This window comes from Phodopus roborovskii, unplaced genomic scaffold (genome assembly GCF_943737965.1).
Source record: "Phodopus roborovskii unplaced genomic scaffold, PHOROB, whole genome shotgun sequence".
NCBI lineage: Eukaryota > Metazoa > Chordata > Mammalia > Rodentia > Cricetidae > Phodopus > Phodopus roborovskii.
In genome coordinates, this window is record NW_026126408.1 from 14,181,037 (window position 1) to 14,197,889 (window position 16,853).

The following is a 16,853-nucleotide window of genomic DNA, read 5'->3' on the forward strand; positions in this document are numbered from 1 at the left end:
CCTTAATTCAGTCCTTAATTCTGTCCTCACAGTTGATAATTTGTGTGAAAAGAGCTTTAGATTAGAAATAACTTTCTCGGGGTTCTTTTCTTTTTAAAAATGCATTCAATTATGTGTATGTGTATGTGTGTTAATATACCCTGGAGTTTGGAGCTTTTGCAAGCTCAAAAGCTGGATGCCAAGACCTGAACTCAGGCCTTCTGCTAGGATAGTACTTATTCTTAACTCAGCTGTCTCTTCAACTCCTGAGATTATTGTCTTTTCTTTTAAAAGTTCCTTTAAAAATTACATTTATTTACCTGCCTGTTTATTCATTGTGTATTGTGTGTGTGCATTATGGCATGTGTGTGGAGGCTGGAAGACAACTTTTTGGGGGAATTGATTCTCTCCTGGGTCCTGGGATTGAATTTAGGCTGTTAGGTGTGCTGGCTTGCACTTTTCACCACTGCAGTATCTTGTAGGCTCTGATAGGTGCATACATGTATGAGAGCGAGAGAATATGAACAGTTGGCATGGTCTTCTGTAGTCCATGCTGGCTTTAGATTTTCAGAAAGGTCCTCCCTTTAGCTCCTGGTTGCTGTAAATAACTACAGGTGTGCACCACATGCCCACTTCCCTGTGTATTTAAGGAAATACATTTGATGCTTGGTGGCAGTGTCCTGGTTTCATAAATCAGGCCTTTTCCTCCTCTCATTTTATGTTTTTGTTTTTCCTATTTTCTTTTCATTGTGTTCTTTAAATGGCACTGTAGGATTTCAAAATTTTCTTTTGTTCTGATATTATGTCTTTGGGGTTGGCATGCTTTGAATTATTGGGTGTAGTTCCTGTTAACATCTTGTAGACATTCCTCAAATTGCTGAAGATTCTTGGCATAAGAAGCCAATAAGAATGGTATTTAAAATGAAATTGTTTAAAAGCAGGCTAGAAAACCTAGGGATGTGGTTGTGTTTAGTCCTTCAGCCTTGGGAGACTACAGGAATCCGAAGACCTTTAAGGTGTCACTTGACATGGATTAGCATTCTGCAGCCTGTCACACTCCTCAAGAGAAGGCTCTATCCTAGCCCTTTGCTTTTTTTGGGGGTGGGGGTTAGGTTTTGAGACAGGGTTTCTCTGTGTAGCTTTGGAGACTGTCCGGGAACTAGCTCTTGTAGGCCAGGCTGGTCTCGAACTCACAGAGATCCTCCTGCCTCTGCTGGGATTAAAGGCGTGCACCATCAACGCCTGGCTAAGGAGCTCAGTATTATGGGTGTATGTATAAAGTTTACAATTTTGTTTGATGGGAAAGGACTCTTGTTAGGAAAATAATATACTACTAGATTAGTCTGTTCAGCAAATGGTGGTGCTGGAATTAAAGGCTTGTGCCACCACTGCATGGCACAATTTGCTTTTAAGAAACAGGTTTTTGTTCATTTTATTTTGTATGGGTGTATATCTCTGTACCACATGTGTGAAGTGCCTTTGGAGGCTAGAAGAGGGCATCAGGTTTCCTTGGTTATAAACTGTCTTGTGGGTGCTAGGAATTGAACCTGGATCCTCCCTCCTGAAGAGCAGCCAGTGCTCTTGACACACACACCCCCCCCCCCAGTGTCTGTGTGTGTGTGAGTGAGAGAGAGAGGGAGGGAGGGAGAGGGAGGGAGAGAGAGAGAGAGAAGAGCAGAACGAAAGAAAGAAAGGTGTTTCTTTGTTTAGCTGCCATGGGTGTTCTGTAGCTCTGTCAATAAACCAGGTTGGCCTTGAACTCAAGATATTCCCCCTGTCTCTGCTTCCTGAGTTCTGGGATTAAATTTGTACTCTAATGCTTTTTAAGCTTACTTGTGCAGACCGATCTGCTGTGGTGTGTCTCTAGTAGGTTGAGCCTTGGCAATCTGTCATACCTCAAAGTTCTCAGTTTCTTTGGGTATAGTTGTCAACAGGGGAGGGGGCATTAATATTACCATGTACAGGTGGGAATAGATTCAGGAAGCTTCTTGGGTTTCTCACAGCAGTGTGTGGAGTATGTGTGTGTGTCTGTCTTTGTCAGGTACTGTCCCATCTTTTGTTTTATTGTGTTTCTTGTTAGTGGAACTTGTTAGTTTGGCTAGACTGGCTGATCAGCAAGCCCCAAGGGTCCTCTTCTTGGCTCACCCTATTCAGTGTTGTTCATTTTAATTAATTAATTTATATTGTAGTTATTTTTAATGTGGGTATTGGGATTAAACTGGGGGTCTAGATGCTCAAGGGGCAAGCAGTTTACTTACTGAGCTGTCTCTTTATTCTTAGCACCATGTCTTTTTAATATGCTTCAACTTGGTGCATAATAATGTCTGTAAAAAGCCTTAAAATGATGGAAATTGATAAGAAATTGGGAAACATTTAGAAGTTAGTAATGAAAAAGGGTTTTTGGACTTTGTTCCGTGGTTACTAGTGAGTTCAAGTGTTTTCTGTTTATCAGCAGTATTTGTCTTATGAATTGTCTGTTTATATTTTTTGTTTTCATTTTGAGTTCTTATTGATACAAAGGAGTTGTTACTGCATTCTAAATATTCCTTCTTTGTAATGTACAAGTTCGATACGTGAACAGTCAGTTTCCCCATTGCTTATCACATTACTAAGTATAGGAAGTTAGACTCATGCTTCTAGGACTTCATCAGTAAGATCTAGGATAGGGATAACTTTGGGGGCTGCAGAGAAACCATACATTGCCAAGGTAATTAAAGACTGGCTTATCAGATAACAGGAATCTCTATGGGGATAGGATCGACTTGTGGAAGCCCAACTAGCAGAGTGGTTTCCTAGGCATTGACAATCCGCCTCCTGGGTCCCAGGATACAAAGTGGCTCCCTATATTATGCTCTTCCAGCATTTATCTACCCTATTCCCTGGCATGTCAGGACATTTTATCCTGTGTTTACCAAAGGGAGACCTGCCTTTAGGGATGCTTTACTTTAGTGCTGTGTTGGGCTTAGGAACTATGTAAGATTTTAGGGAAGGCAGTTGGCATAGGGCCTTAGCATTTTTAAATGTCTGACTTGTTATTTTCTGCTCTTAATAAAGTTTCCTGTGTTCATTGTAATGCTTGGTTCTCTCCACAATTCAGCAAATGGAAAGGAGACAATAGCAGTGTCAGTTCCCTGTGTATCAGCCCAGATGGAAAGATGTTACTTTCAGCTGGTCGAACAATCAAACTATGGGTTTTGGAGACCAAAGAAGTCTACAGAGTGAGTTAATTACATTGTAAGACTGACAGTTCTATAGAGCAAGTATATAGTAGTTAAATCATAGAATATTGTTGTAAGAATATAAATCTTAGCTCAATTAGTAGAATAAAGCTTTGGGTTCAATCCCAACACCACATAGGGGACACACACGCACTACAAGCAAGGCTTAGATAACAAAATAAAATTCAGTCCCAACAAAAACTAACAAAACCCCAAGTTCTTTATTTGTAGATAGATTCAACAGAATTAACGGCTGCATTTCAGCTCAGTTGGTAGAGTTCAGTCCCTAGCCCCGAGGAAACTGTACATGGTAATGTATGCATGTACTCATGCGCCTTGTGTAGCAAGGCCAGCCTGGGCTACAAGAGATCTTTTCAGGGGAAAACAAACAAACAAACCATTTAACGGTTGCCAAGTCGTTTGTTTAAATAGAATTAGGACCAGAGAGTTATTGGCTTAGAGATTGAGAGCATTTGCTGCTCTTCCAGAGGCCAACCTAGGTTCAGTTCTCAGCATCCATGTTGTGGACTAGGGGATCTTAAATCCACTTCTGGTATCTGTGCACCTGGTATGCAGACATACATGCAGGCAAAGCACCCATACACACAAAATGGTTTTAAAAAATAAATAATAGAATTAATAGAAAGCATTTTTCAAATCTTGAATTCAGTAATGCTCACATCCATTTGAAATGAGTGAAACAAGTGGAATTTGAATTAAACCTTCATTATGCAATGATTATAGTTGTATTTTTAGTGTGTAACTAGCATTTTGTCTATAGTATACATGGTGGGGATCTGCTATCAGGAGTTTTAACTAAGTTGCATTGGGGGTATTGAACTTATGGTGCTGTGATGATGCCTTAAAATTGTGGTTTCGACTCTCTGAGAGTATCATGAGGACCTGCAATTCCTTGGCTGTGTCTGAGCACCCTTTAAAAAATGGTAGAGCCAAGTCCAAAATGGTGGGGTATGCATGTGACCCCATACGTGAGAGGCTGAGGCAGGAGGAGTTCAAGGTTGAGGTCAGCCTGGACTGCATAGTTCTAGGATAACATGGCTTATATAGCAAGACCCTGTCAGTCTTAAAAAAAAAAGCTGGTGGGGAGTTAGGAGGCAAGCCAACAAGAGGAAAAAGGACAATTAAGCAAGTCTTAATTCAGAAGTGAGAAACTGGTTGTGGGGTAGGATAATAGAAGAGACATTTTACTTTTGTTTTAATGTTTGCTGTTTTTTGAGACTTTCGCTGTGTAGTCCTGGAACTCACTGTAAACCAGGGTGGTCTTGAACTCAAGAGATCTGCCTACCTCTGCCTCCAGACTTGTTGATGGATATATATATATATATACATTTTTTTTTTTTTTTAAAAAGAAGGGAATGGATTATAGCACAACTAGCCTTTTGCTTAGAATGAGTTTCTGCTGTAGGCACTGTTGCAAGATGAATGATTTAGCTTTCTTAAGATATGTAGGGACTTTTAATTTTGCATGCTTTGAGTCCACCCTCTCCTAAATGAGATTTAACTTTTTCTAGCACTTCACAGGCCACTCGACACCTATTTCATCACTTAGGTTCATTACCATCAGACCTAATGAGAGCCAGCCTTTTGATGGGATTACAGGTCTCTATTTCTTATCTGGAGCAGTACATGACCGGTTACTTAATGTCTGGTACGTAGCTGTTTGGGAGTGGGAGACAACCTTGCTTTGTAAGAATCTCACAGTTCGTGGGGTCAATATGGATGTTAAGTTTGGTTTACTTTATTGCATTAGAATAAGTTCAAGTTAGAATGGATCTTATTAAGAATTTAAGTGCCTCTTTATATAATTACAACATTGTTTGAAATATATTTAAAAATAAAATTGTGCATTTACTGCATATTAAGTTAATTATTTTCTAGACTCAAATATAAAATTGTTTAATAGGAAATAAATTCTCAATAGTTACAACTACATTTGAAGCATATTTTTCTTCTTAAATTTTGTATTTTATGTGTATGGGTATTTTTTTTGCATGTAGGTCTGTGTATCACCTGTGTACCCAATGCATTCAGAGGCCAGAAGAGGGTGTCAGGTCTTGCACTGTGCCTGTAGACAGTTGTGAGCCGTGATGTGGGTCCTTCAAATTAAACCCAGCTTCTCTGGAAGAGCAGGAAGTGTTTGTTATTAACCACTGAGCCATCACTTCAGCCCCAAAGCATACTTTAAAACCACACGTTGCTTATTCTTTATCATTTAATTTGTACCTAGTTTTATTGCTACAGAACTTAAAGTGTACAGATTGAGTCTGGGGAGATAGTGTAGATTATAAATGCTTGCTATCCAAACATAAGATCAGAGTTTGGCCTCTGGAAAATACTTGAAAAAGAGTAGAGTATGGCTGGGTGTTGGTAGTGCAAGCCTTTAATCGAAGCACTCTGGAGGCAGAGGCAGAGGTATTCACGGTCTAGAGTGAGTTCCAGAACATTCAGGGCTATGCAAAGTGACTCGGTCTTGGAAAAAACATAAATAAGTAAATATAAATGAACTAAAATTTTAAAAAGGTGGGTGTGATGCAAGCTCTTATACACACACACACACACATACAGACACACAGGACAACACTTAGATGCATAACATACAGATCTGTGGGGCTGCAGAGCTACCAGGTCAGTGCTTCAGGTGCAGAGAACCTGACACCCTCTTTCTTCTGGTTTGTGTGGTCAATAGGCACAGACTAGGTGCATAAACCTACATCTGTCATCATACCTAATGGCTGGTTTGTTATCTAGGCAGGTCCGGTCAGAGAACAAAGAGAAGAGTGCAGTGATGTCTTTTACAGTCACAGATGAACCTGTCTATATTGATTTGACTTTGTCAGAAAACAAAGAAGAGGTAAGTAGCTTGATGTGTAAGAATTGATTTTTAGGTCCTACAAAAGTTACGGGACTAAAGAGATAGCTTAGTGGATAAAAGTGTTGACTATGTAGGATCCCAAGAACCCATGTCAAAGCTGTGCGTTGTGGTAGCTGCCTGCCCTGCAATCCTAGCACTTGGGAGGTAGAGATTCAACAAGAGATCATGCATTAGTAAATGAATCTTAGAGTGATTGAGGAAAACAGCAGCTTTGTCATGTGTCCCCTTCTCCCCCCAACCCCCCTCCCCCCACATACATAACACACAGAATTTTTCTTTAAGTTACTGATCTTTTTTTTTTTGGAACACAGTATTTGCGTGTTATGTGTGTGTGTCTGTTTGTCTATCTGTAGTTTAAGTGTTTGTATGTCTATGAGACTATTCTTGCCCATGTACATGTGGACATTGGGTACCCTGCTCTGTCACTCTTCCTTAGTCTTTTGAGGCAGAGTCTCAAAAAGCTTGGAGCTAGGGTGGTGGTGAGCAAGCCACTGGGGTCCTCTTACCATCTTTCTTCCCCCGTCCAGTGCTGGGTTACATGTGTGCATGTGATCATGCCTGACTTATTATGTCAAATCTCAAGTCTTCATGTTCTTAACTTCTGAGCCATTTCTCCAGCCCCAAGACAGTCTTCCTGTTTAGCCTGATAGTTGCTGCTATGTATTTCAGGCTGGCCTTGAACTCATGGCAATCTTTTACCTCAGTCTCCCATTCTCTGATTATAGGCATGTTCTAGCATGCCTAATTAGTTGTCATTGTCATGATGATGATCATCATCAGTTTTTAAATTTCTTCGTATTTTTGTTTTTCTTGAGATTGGGTCTCATATACCCCAGGCTGCCTTTCAATATACCGTATAGGCAACAACAATGATCTTAAACACTTCATCCACCTGCCTCTACTTCCCAGTGCCAGGATTACAGGTGTATGCCACCTGTTGGTTTATGGGAGGGAGGGCTATTACATTATACCAATTGAGCTATCTGTACCTTATGGTCTGGCTGAATGTTATTTTAATAATTCAGTTATGGACATTCAGAGTAACAGCAAAATGTAAGCTGGGTAATTAGTTTAGCTGGCTGGTCTGACAATGAGCCACAGGAATCTTCCTTGCCTCTGTCTCCCTAAGCTAGGATGACAAAGCTCACACCACCATGCCTAGCTTTTATGTGGGTGCTAGGACTGGACTCAGGTCCTTATACTTGTGTGGCAAACACTTAACTGAGCCTTCTCCCCAGCTCCTCACAGGTTCTTTAAAGGTAGTAATTATCAAGCATAAAACCCCCAAACAAATCCTTGCTTTTGATCTTATCAACACTCTGTTCTGTTTCTGTTACCAATAGTTTGGGTTGGGTGAGAATATCTGTTAGGACTTGTGGGAAAGTGGTGTTGCTGCATGGCCTTCCTCTGGGAACAGATGAGCCTGATCCTTAGAGAGAGCTAGCATTTATTTCTTCAGGAGCATCTTTCCTCCCCAAGCTCATATCCTGAAAGCTTTCTGTGCTCTTGCGATGCTGCACTGACTGTATTTCAGTGTTAGCCTTTCTTTGAATTCTCCAGCTAGACATAATGTAGAATACAAATGATGAGATTTTGGACGTGCTAATACTAAGAAAACCTTTGCTCAAGAAGCTGCAGAACTTAATTTGGTCCTTAGCACAGGAAGCTGACAGCCTCTAGACCTCAAGAAGGTAGAAATTGACAGACTTGAGGAGGTGGGAAATATTGTGGTGTTTTCATCAACCCTGGCTGCTGTGACTGGGACATTCCAGAGCCATGCAGATATTCTCTTTGTCATAAAGAGCACATTTACCTTGGAGGTTCTTGCCTAAAGATTATTTACAATCTCGACCTGAACAACATTTTGTCAGAGATACTGTTGTATGTAGTGGCACACTTTTTTTTTTTTTTTTTTTTGAGATAGGGTTTCTCTGTTTTGCTTTGGAACCTGTCCTGGAACTAGCTCTGTAGACCAGGCTGGACTCAGACTTATAGAGATCTGCCTGTCTCTGCCTCCTGCGTGCTGGGACTAAAGGCATGTGCCACCAACGCCCGGCCCCAGCATTCAAGAGACAGAGGCAGGTGAATCTCAGTGACTTCAAGGCCAGTCTGATCTACAGAATTCTAGGATGATCAGGGCAATATAGAGAGAAACCCTTGTTTTTTGTTATTCTTCTTGAGAGAGGTTTCTATGTAGCCTTGGCTGTTCTGGAAAGCATTCTATAGACATGGCTGGCCTCAGAGTCAGATCCACATGTCTCTGCCTTCCAGGCGCTGTGATTAAGGGGTGCACCACCACTGCCTATCTGAGACCCTGCGTTAGCTTCCCCTCCCCCCAAAAAACAAAAGAAGAGTGTTTTTTTGGGAGTGTTGCCAGAGAACAAAGTTGTAGTCTCAGTTCTCTCCATCTTTATATAAATTCTGGATGGCCAAATTGAAGTTACTAGCTTTTCACGAGGTGTCTTTACCTGTTGGTTGAACTATCTAGCTGTCCCCCATTTTTTTTTTTTTTTTTTTTGGAGACAGTTTCTTTGTGAAACAGTCCTGGTTGTCCTGGAACTTACTCTGTAGACCAGGATGGCCTTGTGCTCACAGAGATCCACCTGCTTCTTGAGTGTGGGGGTAAAAAGTGCTTCATGTGCCTGAACCTCCCTGCTCCAAATAATGATTTTTAAATCTGTTGCTGTTTTTTTGTTTTGTCTTTTAAAAATTCTAGTTACTGAGGAGGTGGGACAAGAGGTCAGTTTTCAGGGGTGAAATTAAAGTTGGAGTATATAATTGACTAGAATTTTTCTTTTAGCCTGTCAAGTTAGCGGTTGTGTGCAGAGACGGTCAAGTTCATCTTTTTGAACATATATTAAATGGGTAAGTAAGAAATTTCTAAGTCAGAAGTGCTTGTTCCTGTGTCTTTTGGGTTGTAATCAACCTGATTCTTTGCATTATATTCCTGCTCTTTCCATTATTGTGAAAGTACTCCCGATTGCTTATCTACATGAGTATGTGAAGAACTCAGGTTTTGAGGTCATGGGCCATGTTATTTCTCTGTGGTTAGGAGTGTGATACACTTTTTATGAAGTGTATCTACTGAGTATTTTTAATAGTAATAAAAATTAAAAAAAAAGTTGATCAGGGAGAGATTGCTTGTGGATTTGGGTGGTGCCTTGGATTGTCTTCTGTGGTTGTTTATTTGCCTTTGCCTGTGTGTATGTAACTTAGTGATGTGTCACTGTGCTGTTTCCTGATTCTGAGCAGTAGGTAGGGAGTTAGGAACATTCTGTAGGGCAAGGGATATAGCTGTGTCATGTGCTTGGTTAGGATCTCCAGCATACCAGGAAGTAAAAAAATTACAAGAATTTTGAGTCTCCTATTATTTAGCTCTCTTAGAGAATTTATGTTATGATTCATGACAATATCAAAATTATAGTTACAAAGTAATGAAAATAATTTCATGATTGGGGGGGTCACCACAGTGTGAGGAACTAACTATTAAAGAGACAAAGCATTAGGAGGGCTGGGAACCATTGCACTAAGCCGCCCCCCCCCCCACCAAGTTTAAGCAGAGGATTGATAGTTCATGATGGTTACTATGTCAAATCTGTTGAAAATAAATTAAAGAGAGGTAAAAGGCAAAACAATTGTGAAGTCCTGGGTGTAGAAATGGTTGTGAAGTCAGGATACTAGGAAGGAGTTGAAAAGGCAGCATAATGTTACATAAAAATTGAGATGATAAACAATGTGAGCTCACTAGAAATGAGTGGGTAGCAAGATTAATATGGTGTGAGGAAATGTGGGATTAGGATGCAACAAAGGGCCTGGGCCTTGGTTAAGAGTCCAGAGTTTTAGAAGAATCTGCACGTCAGCAGCAGTATTGTATATGGGAACCTCAGAAAACAATGCGTCAGGAATAGAGTTAGATAGAGATGGCCATGAGCCAGTGAACTCTTTATATATATATATATATATATATCAATAAAGATTTTATTTATCATGTATACAGTGTGTTATGCTTGCATGTATGCCTGAAACCCAGAAGAGGGCACCAGATCTCAATATAGATGGCTGTGAGCCACCATGTGGTTGTTGGGAATTGAACTCAGGACCTTTGGAAAAGCAGTCAGTGCTCTTAACTCTGAGTCATCCCTCCAGCCCAAGCCAGTGAACTCTAAAAACAAATGTTGTGCCCTTGTTCCAGAAGGTGGCAGCAGGATGGGGAAGTAGTGCAGACAGTTCAAAGGTTTTGGGGATGAAAGTGGAGAACAAAGTACACACAAGTCCCTGATATAAGCAGTGTGGTGAGAAAACAGCTATCATTTAGGACTACACAGATGAGCCAGACAGGGCAGTGTCCATGGAGAAGACACAGAGGGTGTACTCATCTCTCAAGTTGGGTACCAGAGGCTGTGGTGAGGCTTTGAGGGTTAAGAGTAATGGAGATGAGACTACTGGAAAAGGATATATGTACGGAATCCGAAGTTGAGGTCAATGAGATCATTTGAGAATCTGCAGCCTGCCTCCTTTTACTTTCTAACAGTATTGGGCAGAGATGCATTAGAATCTCAGGACTGGTTTTGGGAGGGACATTTGAAGTCTTGAAAGACATGTCTTTCTGTCTACTTGAGATGGTTTGTGGAGCTGAGGGGAGGGTTGTATCTTGTGACTTGATGGCAGTTTCAAATTCTCTAATCTTACTTTTCCTTTATTCCTAGACACTGCAAAAAGCCTTTGACTTCAAATTGCACAATTCAGATAGCAACACCCGGAAAAGGCAAGAAGTCAACACCAAAACCCATCCCTATTCTAGCAGCTGGATTTTGCTTAGACAAAACATCCTTATTGCTTGTGTATGGCAACTGGTTTCAGCCTACCATTGAGCGAGTGGTAAGTAGCCGCTTCTTTGGAGACAATAATTCAGATTTTGAGAGGGGCATTTTGGCTAAATTGGATTACTTTAGGGAAAAATAAACAACATTCTCCTTTAATTAAAAAGCTCCCAGTGGGCAGTGGGTGGTTTAATTTGTGAAAATTCTTTCTTATCTAACGCCAACAGGTGGAATGTCACCTCTTTCCTCTTTTTTTTTTTTTTTTTTTTTTTTTTTTTTTTTTGGGGGGGGGGGTCTTTGAAATCTGATGTTTCCTGTGTATGAACCTCACTTTGAACTAGTCCTAGTTTCATGTTCCTACTGGATACTTTTCCTTAGCTAAGTGTAACTTGAATTGAATTTTGTTCAGTTACATAAAATGCACTACTTACTAACAGCCCTTAGTGGTGGCACTCATTGTATTTTCTAATGGAAATGCAATGGGTAGTGCCCTGACATTTTTAAACCACAGACTTTTTTCTAACTACTTGCAAGTTCTTAGTCGTGTACAATGTGTTTAAGCTTAGCTTTATACTACTTTTACTTAGTAAGGCCCCTAGGGAACCAAATAAGCTTTCTTGAATTTATTGCAAGAATATTCTATTTTTTTTTTTTTTTTTCTCCCTTGTAATGCCAGGATTAAACTCAGAGCTTTATTCATGCTAGACAAGCACTGTATCATGACACGGCTCTTGCCTGGTAGCCTTGATTGGCTGTGAACTTGTAAGAGTTCTACTGCCTCTGTCCTCGGGTGCTGGAATTTCAGATGTCATCAGTTTCAATAAGTACTTTGAAAAATTGATTGTGTGCATTGAGTTTGATTCTCATGTCATTGGTGGTTGCTTTGTTTGACATTGCTTCTCTCTCCTTCCTCTCTTTGAAAAACCTTTCTAGGCTTTGAACTCCAAAGATACTCACATATGCTTGGAAAGAGACATTTCCAATTGCTGGGCTCCAACAGTAGAAACTGCTATAACCAAGGTGAGCACATTACAAGCTTGATATTAAGAATAATATATTTGACTAAATTGAGTTAAATATAGTGCCATGTAAGAGTGACTTCATTTATTTTTTATTTTGTTTCCTGGGACAGTTTTGCTATTTAGCGTAGATTGAATGAAACTCATGATTCTTCAGCCTTGGTGCTGGGGTTTCAGGGGTTTGCACTACTACACCTGGCTTCTAAGTTCTCTAAGTTTCTCTTTAAGCTCTTTTCTTAGAAACGTGAGACTCTGCTTTTAGACATAAAGGTTATAAAATTTGTACCTGTGCTGGTACAAATCTGGAAGGGAACTCTGTAGACAGAGTGCGTGTAAATAACAGATTTCAGTGTTGCTCACTAGTTTCTGAACTTGAAAGAGCACAGCATTGTTTAGCTGTGTATTGTATTTCAGGGTAAAATCAAACCACACTAGAGCTGGTGTTCATTGCCACTAGGACTGTCACCATGGCACTCTGTTTTGAGTGTAACTTGCTGTTGACATGTAGCTGTCATGAACTAGGAAAGGAAGCCAATCCATGCTGTGATGATACCCACATGGTTTCGCGTCTGGCTGAGTTTCAGTGATGACACCTTTCTCTTGGCTGTCTGAGCATGGTTGGCAAAGATTTGGTTTTGGAGGTTGTCTGGTGTATAACTTAAGCCGTTTTTTAAATCACACAGCTCTTTTGTATTTGGTAGATTTTATTTTTCTTGGTCTATACTCTTAATGAGGTAGTACAAACTTTAAAACTGTGAACTTTTTTTTTTGTTGTTGTTGTTTTTGTTTTTCAAGACAGGGTTTCTCTGTATTTGTTTGGAGCCTGTCCTGGAGCTAGCTCTGTAGACCAGGCTGGCCTCGAACTCAGAGATCCACTTGCCTCTGCCTCCCGAGTGCTGGGACTAAAGACGTGCACCACCAGTACTCAGCTTAAAGCTGTGAACTTTTAACCAGTATTTTAAGTTTTATTTGTCAACATTCAGTTCACATTTTTGTCTTAAATTCCTGTTTTGGTGAGTACATTGTATTGCATGTCTGATGGAAAAGCCTTTGGAGAGAGAGCTGCTCACTTTCTCTAGTAGGAAGAACAAGAACTAAGTTACATCTTTCCCACACTTTGCTGTGTGTGACAGGTGAGAACACCAGTGATGAGTTCAGAAGCTAAAGTTCTGGTGCCTGGGATTCCTGGACATCATGCCCCGATCAAGCCGCCTCCACTCTTACAGCCCAAGGAGGTGGAGAGCAAGAGGAAATTGGGCGGTAATGAGGTAATGACTGCTTACTTTGGTTCGAGGCTTGAGAGACTGGGGGTCATATATTGGGTAGAGCTGGAGCTAGTTCTTCTGAAGCCTTCAGCGGTTACTGCTGTTTTCCAGACTTGACTAAAATTAGATCTTTGTCATTTCTTAGTAGCTGGGTATATCAAGTTGTATAGGTTAAGTCAGGATTTGCTGTGATGACTTAGATTGGGTTTCGCATACTGCTGAGTTCCCATGATGCCTCTTTTCTCTTGGCTGTCTGAGCAATCCTGGCTGGTTATATGTCAGTTGGTCTTGTAAATGATGGCCATAGTCACTTATAGGGGTTAAAAGCTTTGGTATTTCAAACATACATTTATTTATTTATGCATGCATTTTGTACATGAGTGTGTGCGTCTGGGTGGGAGGCTTGGGCATGAATAGAAGAATATTTGTACCTGCTTGCCATGTGTTTGAAGGCTGAGGACAGTTTGGCATAATTGGTTATCTTCTTCCACTTCTTGGGCTCTGGCGATTGGGATTAAAGTCTGGTTGGTAGGCTTGGTGGCAGGCTCCTTTACCTGCTGAGCCACCTTATCACCCCAACTTTATATTCTTGATATTTCTTAGTTGATGCCAAAAAATGGTTGTATTAGGGAAACACATGGTAATAGCTCTTTTCCTTGTATATTAATAGTAAGATGCCAAATCCTTGCGTTTTTAATCTTACTGAATAGGGACTTGTGATTTCTGTGTTCAGGGCATGTGCCTTTTTTTTTTTAAAGTGAAAAAAAAATTTACATGTATGGGTGGTTTTCTACATGTATGTCTATACTGTGTGTGTACAGTGCCTGAAGAGGCTAGAGGAGGGCATCAAATCCCTTAGAGCTGGTGTTCAGTGATAGTTGTGAGCAGCCATGTTGATGCTGGGAACCAAACTGGGGTCCTCTGGGAGAGCAGCCAGTGCTCTTTACTACTGAGCCACTTCCCTAGTCCCCTCTGAGCCTCTTCAGGTGTTTGCTTTTGCTAGACTGTGGGAATTTGGTTTGTAGATCTTAACATTTCTTCCACAGTACTTCTGAGGTGATGAGATTGTTTGGGAATGTGTTTCTATGGCTGAGGTGTGACTCTGAGCTTGTTTGCAGCCTCCAAATCCCTGTCTGGTTAATTTAGCAGATGTTTCCATTCTGTAGGCTAGCATCGAGGAACGCCTTGGAGCCATGGATCTAGATAGAAAAGGAAGGAAGGACGACCTTCTGCAGACAACCAGCTTTCCAGTCCTTCTCACACAGGGCTTAGAAAGCAATGATTTTGAAATGTTAAATGTAAGTATTGCAACAGATATTCAGTGAACTAAAAAAGTAGAAACTATTGGACTGCAAACTCACAGAATGTAGTCACGTCGTACAGCAATTTTTTTTTTTTTTTTGAGTTTGAATTTAATCAAATGTTATACTTGGTGGCAATATACAGACAGTCACCAACCTACCATGGGAGTGTGTTATTCTCTTGAACCTGGAATGCATTTTCTCATAGAAATGATATTTTGAATTGTTGGGTTATTTAGGCTTTAGTTTACAAAAGCCTGTATAAAGTGCAGCTGAATTATAACACTCAGCATTCTAGATCACAATTTATATTTTTTTCTGTAGGAAAATGCGTTCCTGAGTTTTTACTCTGGATTCCAGAAACTTATTTCCCCTGGCCGTGAGAGGGGGCAGTGAGGTGGAGCCTTGGCAATGGGTAGGAGTTCGGGGGGGAGACTCAAGAGGGTTGGGGGCTATGTATTGTGTAGTTCTAGAAACTTAAGGAAGCATTAGAAATGTCTGTATAAGTTGGTGACTGCTTGTAGGAAACTACTCAGTTTGGCTATCTTAAATCCACAATTAAATCTACCCAGAAAAATTGACAAATAAGACGGATGTGTGTAGTCCCTAATCAGTTAGTGCAGTTTCCATGTATTAAGTGCTTTCTTCATGACTTAGCAGTCAAATATAGACAACCTGGGACTTGTGATTTTTTTTCACTTGATTACAATGTAATTATCTTATGTTTCTGTGTTAAAGTAATCTTGTGTAGAGAGAGGAGGCCTGCAGGTCTAAATACCTCAGTTTACTTTCTGAGTAGTTTGTAACAATTTGTTTTAGGTAAATTTTAGTTTAATGTGACTTGGAAACCTAGGAGAATTTAATAAATCTGTAAAAATATATTTATTCAGTAGTTTTTGAGACATATTGATGCTTATGTGAATACACTCTGTAACCTTCCTTCCTCAGCAGATAGGTAGGTTCTAGAACAGTACTGTAGATCACCAGGAATTCACTTCTCAGTTTCATAAACTCCCCACATTATGTGTTTATTTATCTGTTCACATGCTTCTGCATGTGGAGTGAAGCTTAGAAATGGTGGGATTTTGTTTCACTCTTTTAAAAAGATGGACCATAATCCATTACTCTACCTAAGAAAAGTTAATAGTAGTACTTTTAAAAATAGTTTTGTTATTATTATGTGTGAGTACACGCAAGTACATACGTATGTATGTAAAGGAATACATGGTTGCTTGGACACCTTTAAAACAAGAGACTTCTGCCCAAAGCACGCTGGATGCCTGGGCTGTTGGGGCACAATGTTAATCTCAGCAGTTGAGGTGAGGCAGAGATCAAGGCTAGCCTGGTCTGCATAGCCCAGGGCAGCCAGGGCTACATAGAGACCCCCCCATCTCAAAAAAGGACAGTGGTGGTCAGGTGTAGTAGCAATCAAATGACAGTATTAGGACCATGAAACAAAAACAGCATGATGAAACAACAGGGTTTTTTTGTTTGCCTTATACAAGAGTGTGCCACAGGAGACATGTGGAGGTCAAGGACAACTTTTTTGGAAGTTGGTTTTCTTTCCACCATGTGAATCCTAGGGATTGAATTTAGGTTGTCAAGGCTGGTGCTAAGGTCCTTTGCCTTCTGAGCCATCTCACCAGCCCGCATGTAAAAAGTTTGTTTCAATATGACATTAATCACAGTAAGGCAAGGTAAAGTCTCAGATGATATTACATATCTTCTATAGGTTTTTTAAAATTAAAAAGATAACATTGTGTTGTAAGGGTATTTAACTGCTGAAAACCATGCCCTACTGTTGGCAGTGTGAAATGGAGCAGGCCACTGGGGAAGCACTTCCCATCCAATCCCACTGTTCTGTTCCCACCTACTTATCAAGAGACTAGCAAGTGTGTTCTTGCAGATTCTTCCATGTGAATGTTCATTGCCAGTGCAGATAATGGATGGCTCAAAGTGTGTTCTCTGAGGGTTAAATCTGGCACAAAGGGAGACTATTGTATAATTGATTCTGGAAAACAAGTGCCAATACATAGTACAGTGGCTGTGATGGGGTAGAATTTAAAGGAAGGAGATTGTATTGAGGGTGATAGAACTTGACTGTTTCCTGGTAAAATGTTCTTGTCACATTGATGAAATACTGTACCTTTATATGTGTTTTATTTATACTTAGTTGCGTTGCAGTGAAAAAACACTCATTGCTAGTGTCATATTGATAGTTACAACTGGTTAATAGGGCTGTTTCTTTAAATGTGGCCTTGAGAAAAACTTAACTGTAGCTGCTTGTTTTGTGTGTGGTGTCCCGTGGCCCCCGGCTGATGCCCCCCCCCCCCCCCCCAACCAAACCCAGCTATCCTG

The 16,853-nt window shown here is 40.5% G+C and overlaps 1 protein-coding gene and 3 non-coding genes across 4 annotated transcripts in view; all 4 read left to right on the top strand.

Moving 5' to 3' along the window:
• Wdr43 (WD repeat domain 43) overlaps positions 1-16,853 on the top strand; it is a 38,772-nt gene that overhangs the window by 9,463 nt on the left and 12,456 nt on the right. The window contains exons 4-11 of the mRNA XM_051181832.1: positions 3,077-3,197; positions 4,730-4,866; positions 5,967-6,069; positions 8,891-8,955; positions 10,797-10,968; positions 11,844-11,930; positions 13,063-13,197; positions 14,361-14,492. Coding sequence (XP_051037789.1) covers positions 3,077-3,197; positions 4,730-4,866; positions 5,967-6,069; positions 8,891-8,955; positions 10,797-10,968; positions 11,844-11,930; positions 13,063-13,197; positions 14,361-14,492 — 952 coding nt within the window. The remainder of the gene's footprint in view (positions 1-3,076; positions 3,198-4,729; positions 4,867-5,966; positions 6,070-8,890; positions 8,956-10,796; positions 10,969-11,843; positions 11,931-13,062; positions 13,198-14,360; positions 14,493-16,853) is intronic.
• On the top strand, positions 4,044-4,128 carry LOC127220181 (small nucleolar RNA SNORD53/SNORD92). The gene has a single exon (XR_007834358.1). It is a non-coding gene; the product is annotated as a small nucleolar RNA SNORD53/SNORD92 (small nucleolar RNA).
• On the top strand, positions 12,468-12,545 carry LOC127220179 (small nucleolar RNA SNORD53/SNORD92). Its single transcript, XR_007834356.1, has one exon. It is a non-coding gene; the product is annotated as a small nucleolar RNA SNORD53/SNORD92 (small nucleolar RNA).
• Positions 13,378-13,455, top strand: LOC127220180 (small nucleolar RNA SNORD53/SNORD92). The gene has a single exon (XR_007834357.1). It is a non-coding gene; the product is annotated as a small nucleolar RNA SNORD53/SNORD92 (small nucleolar RNA).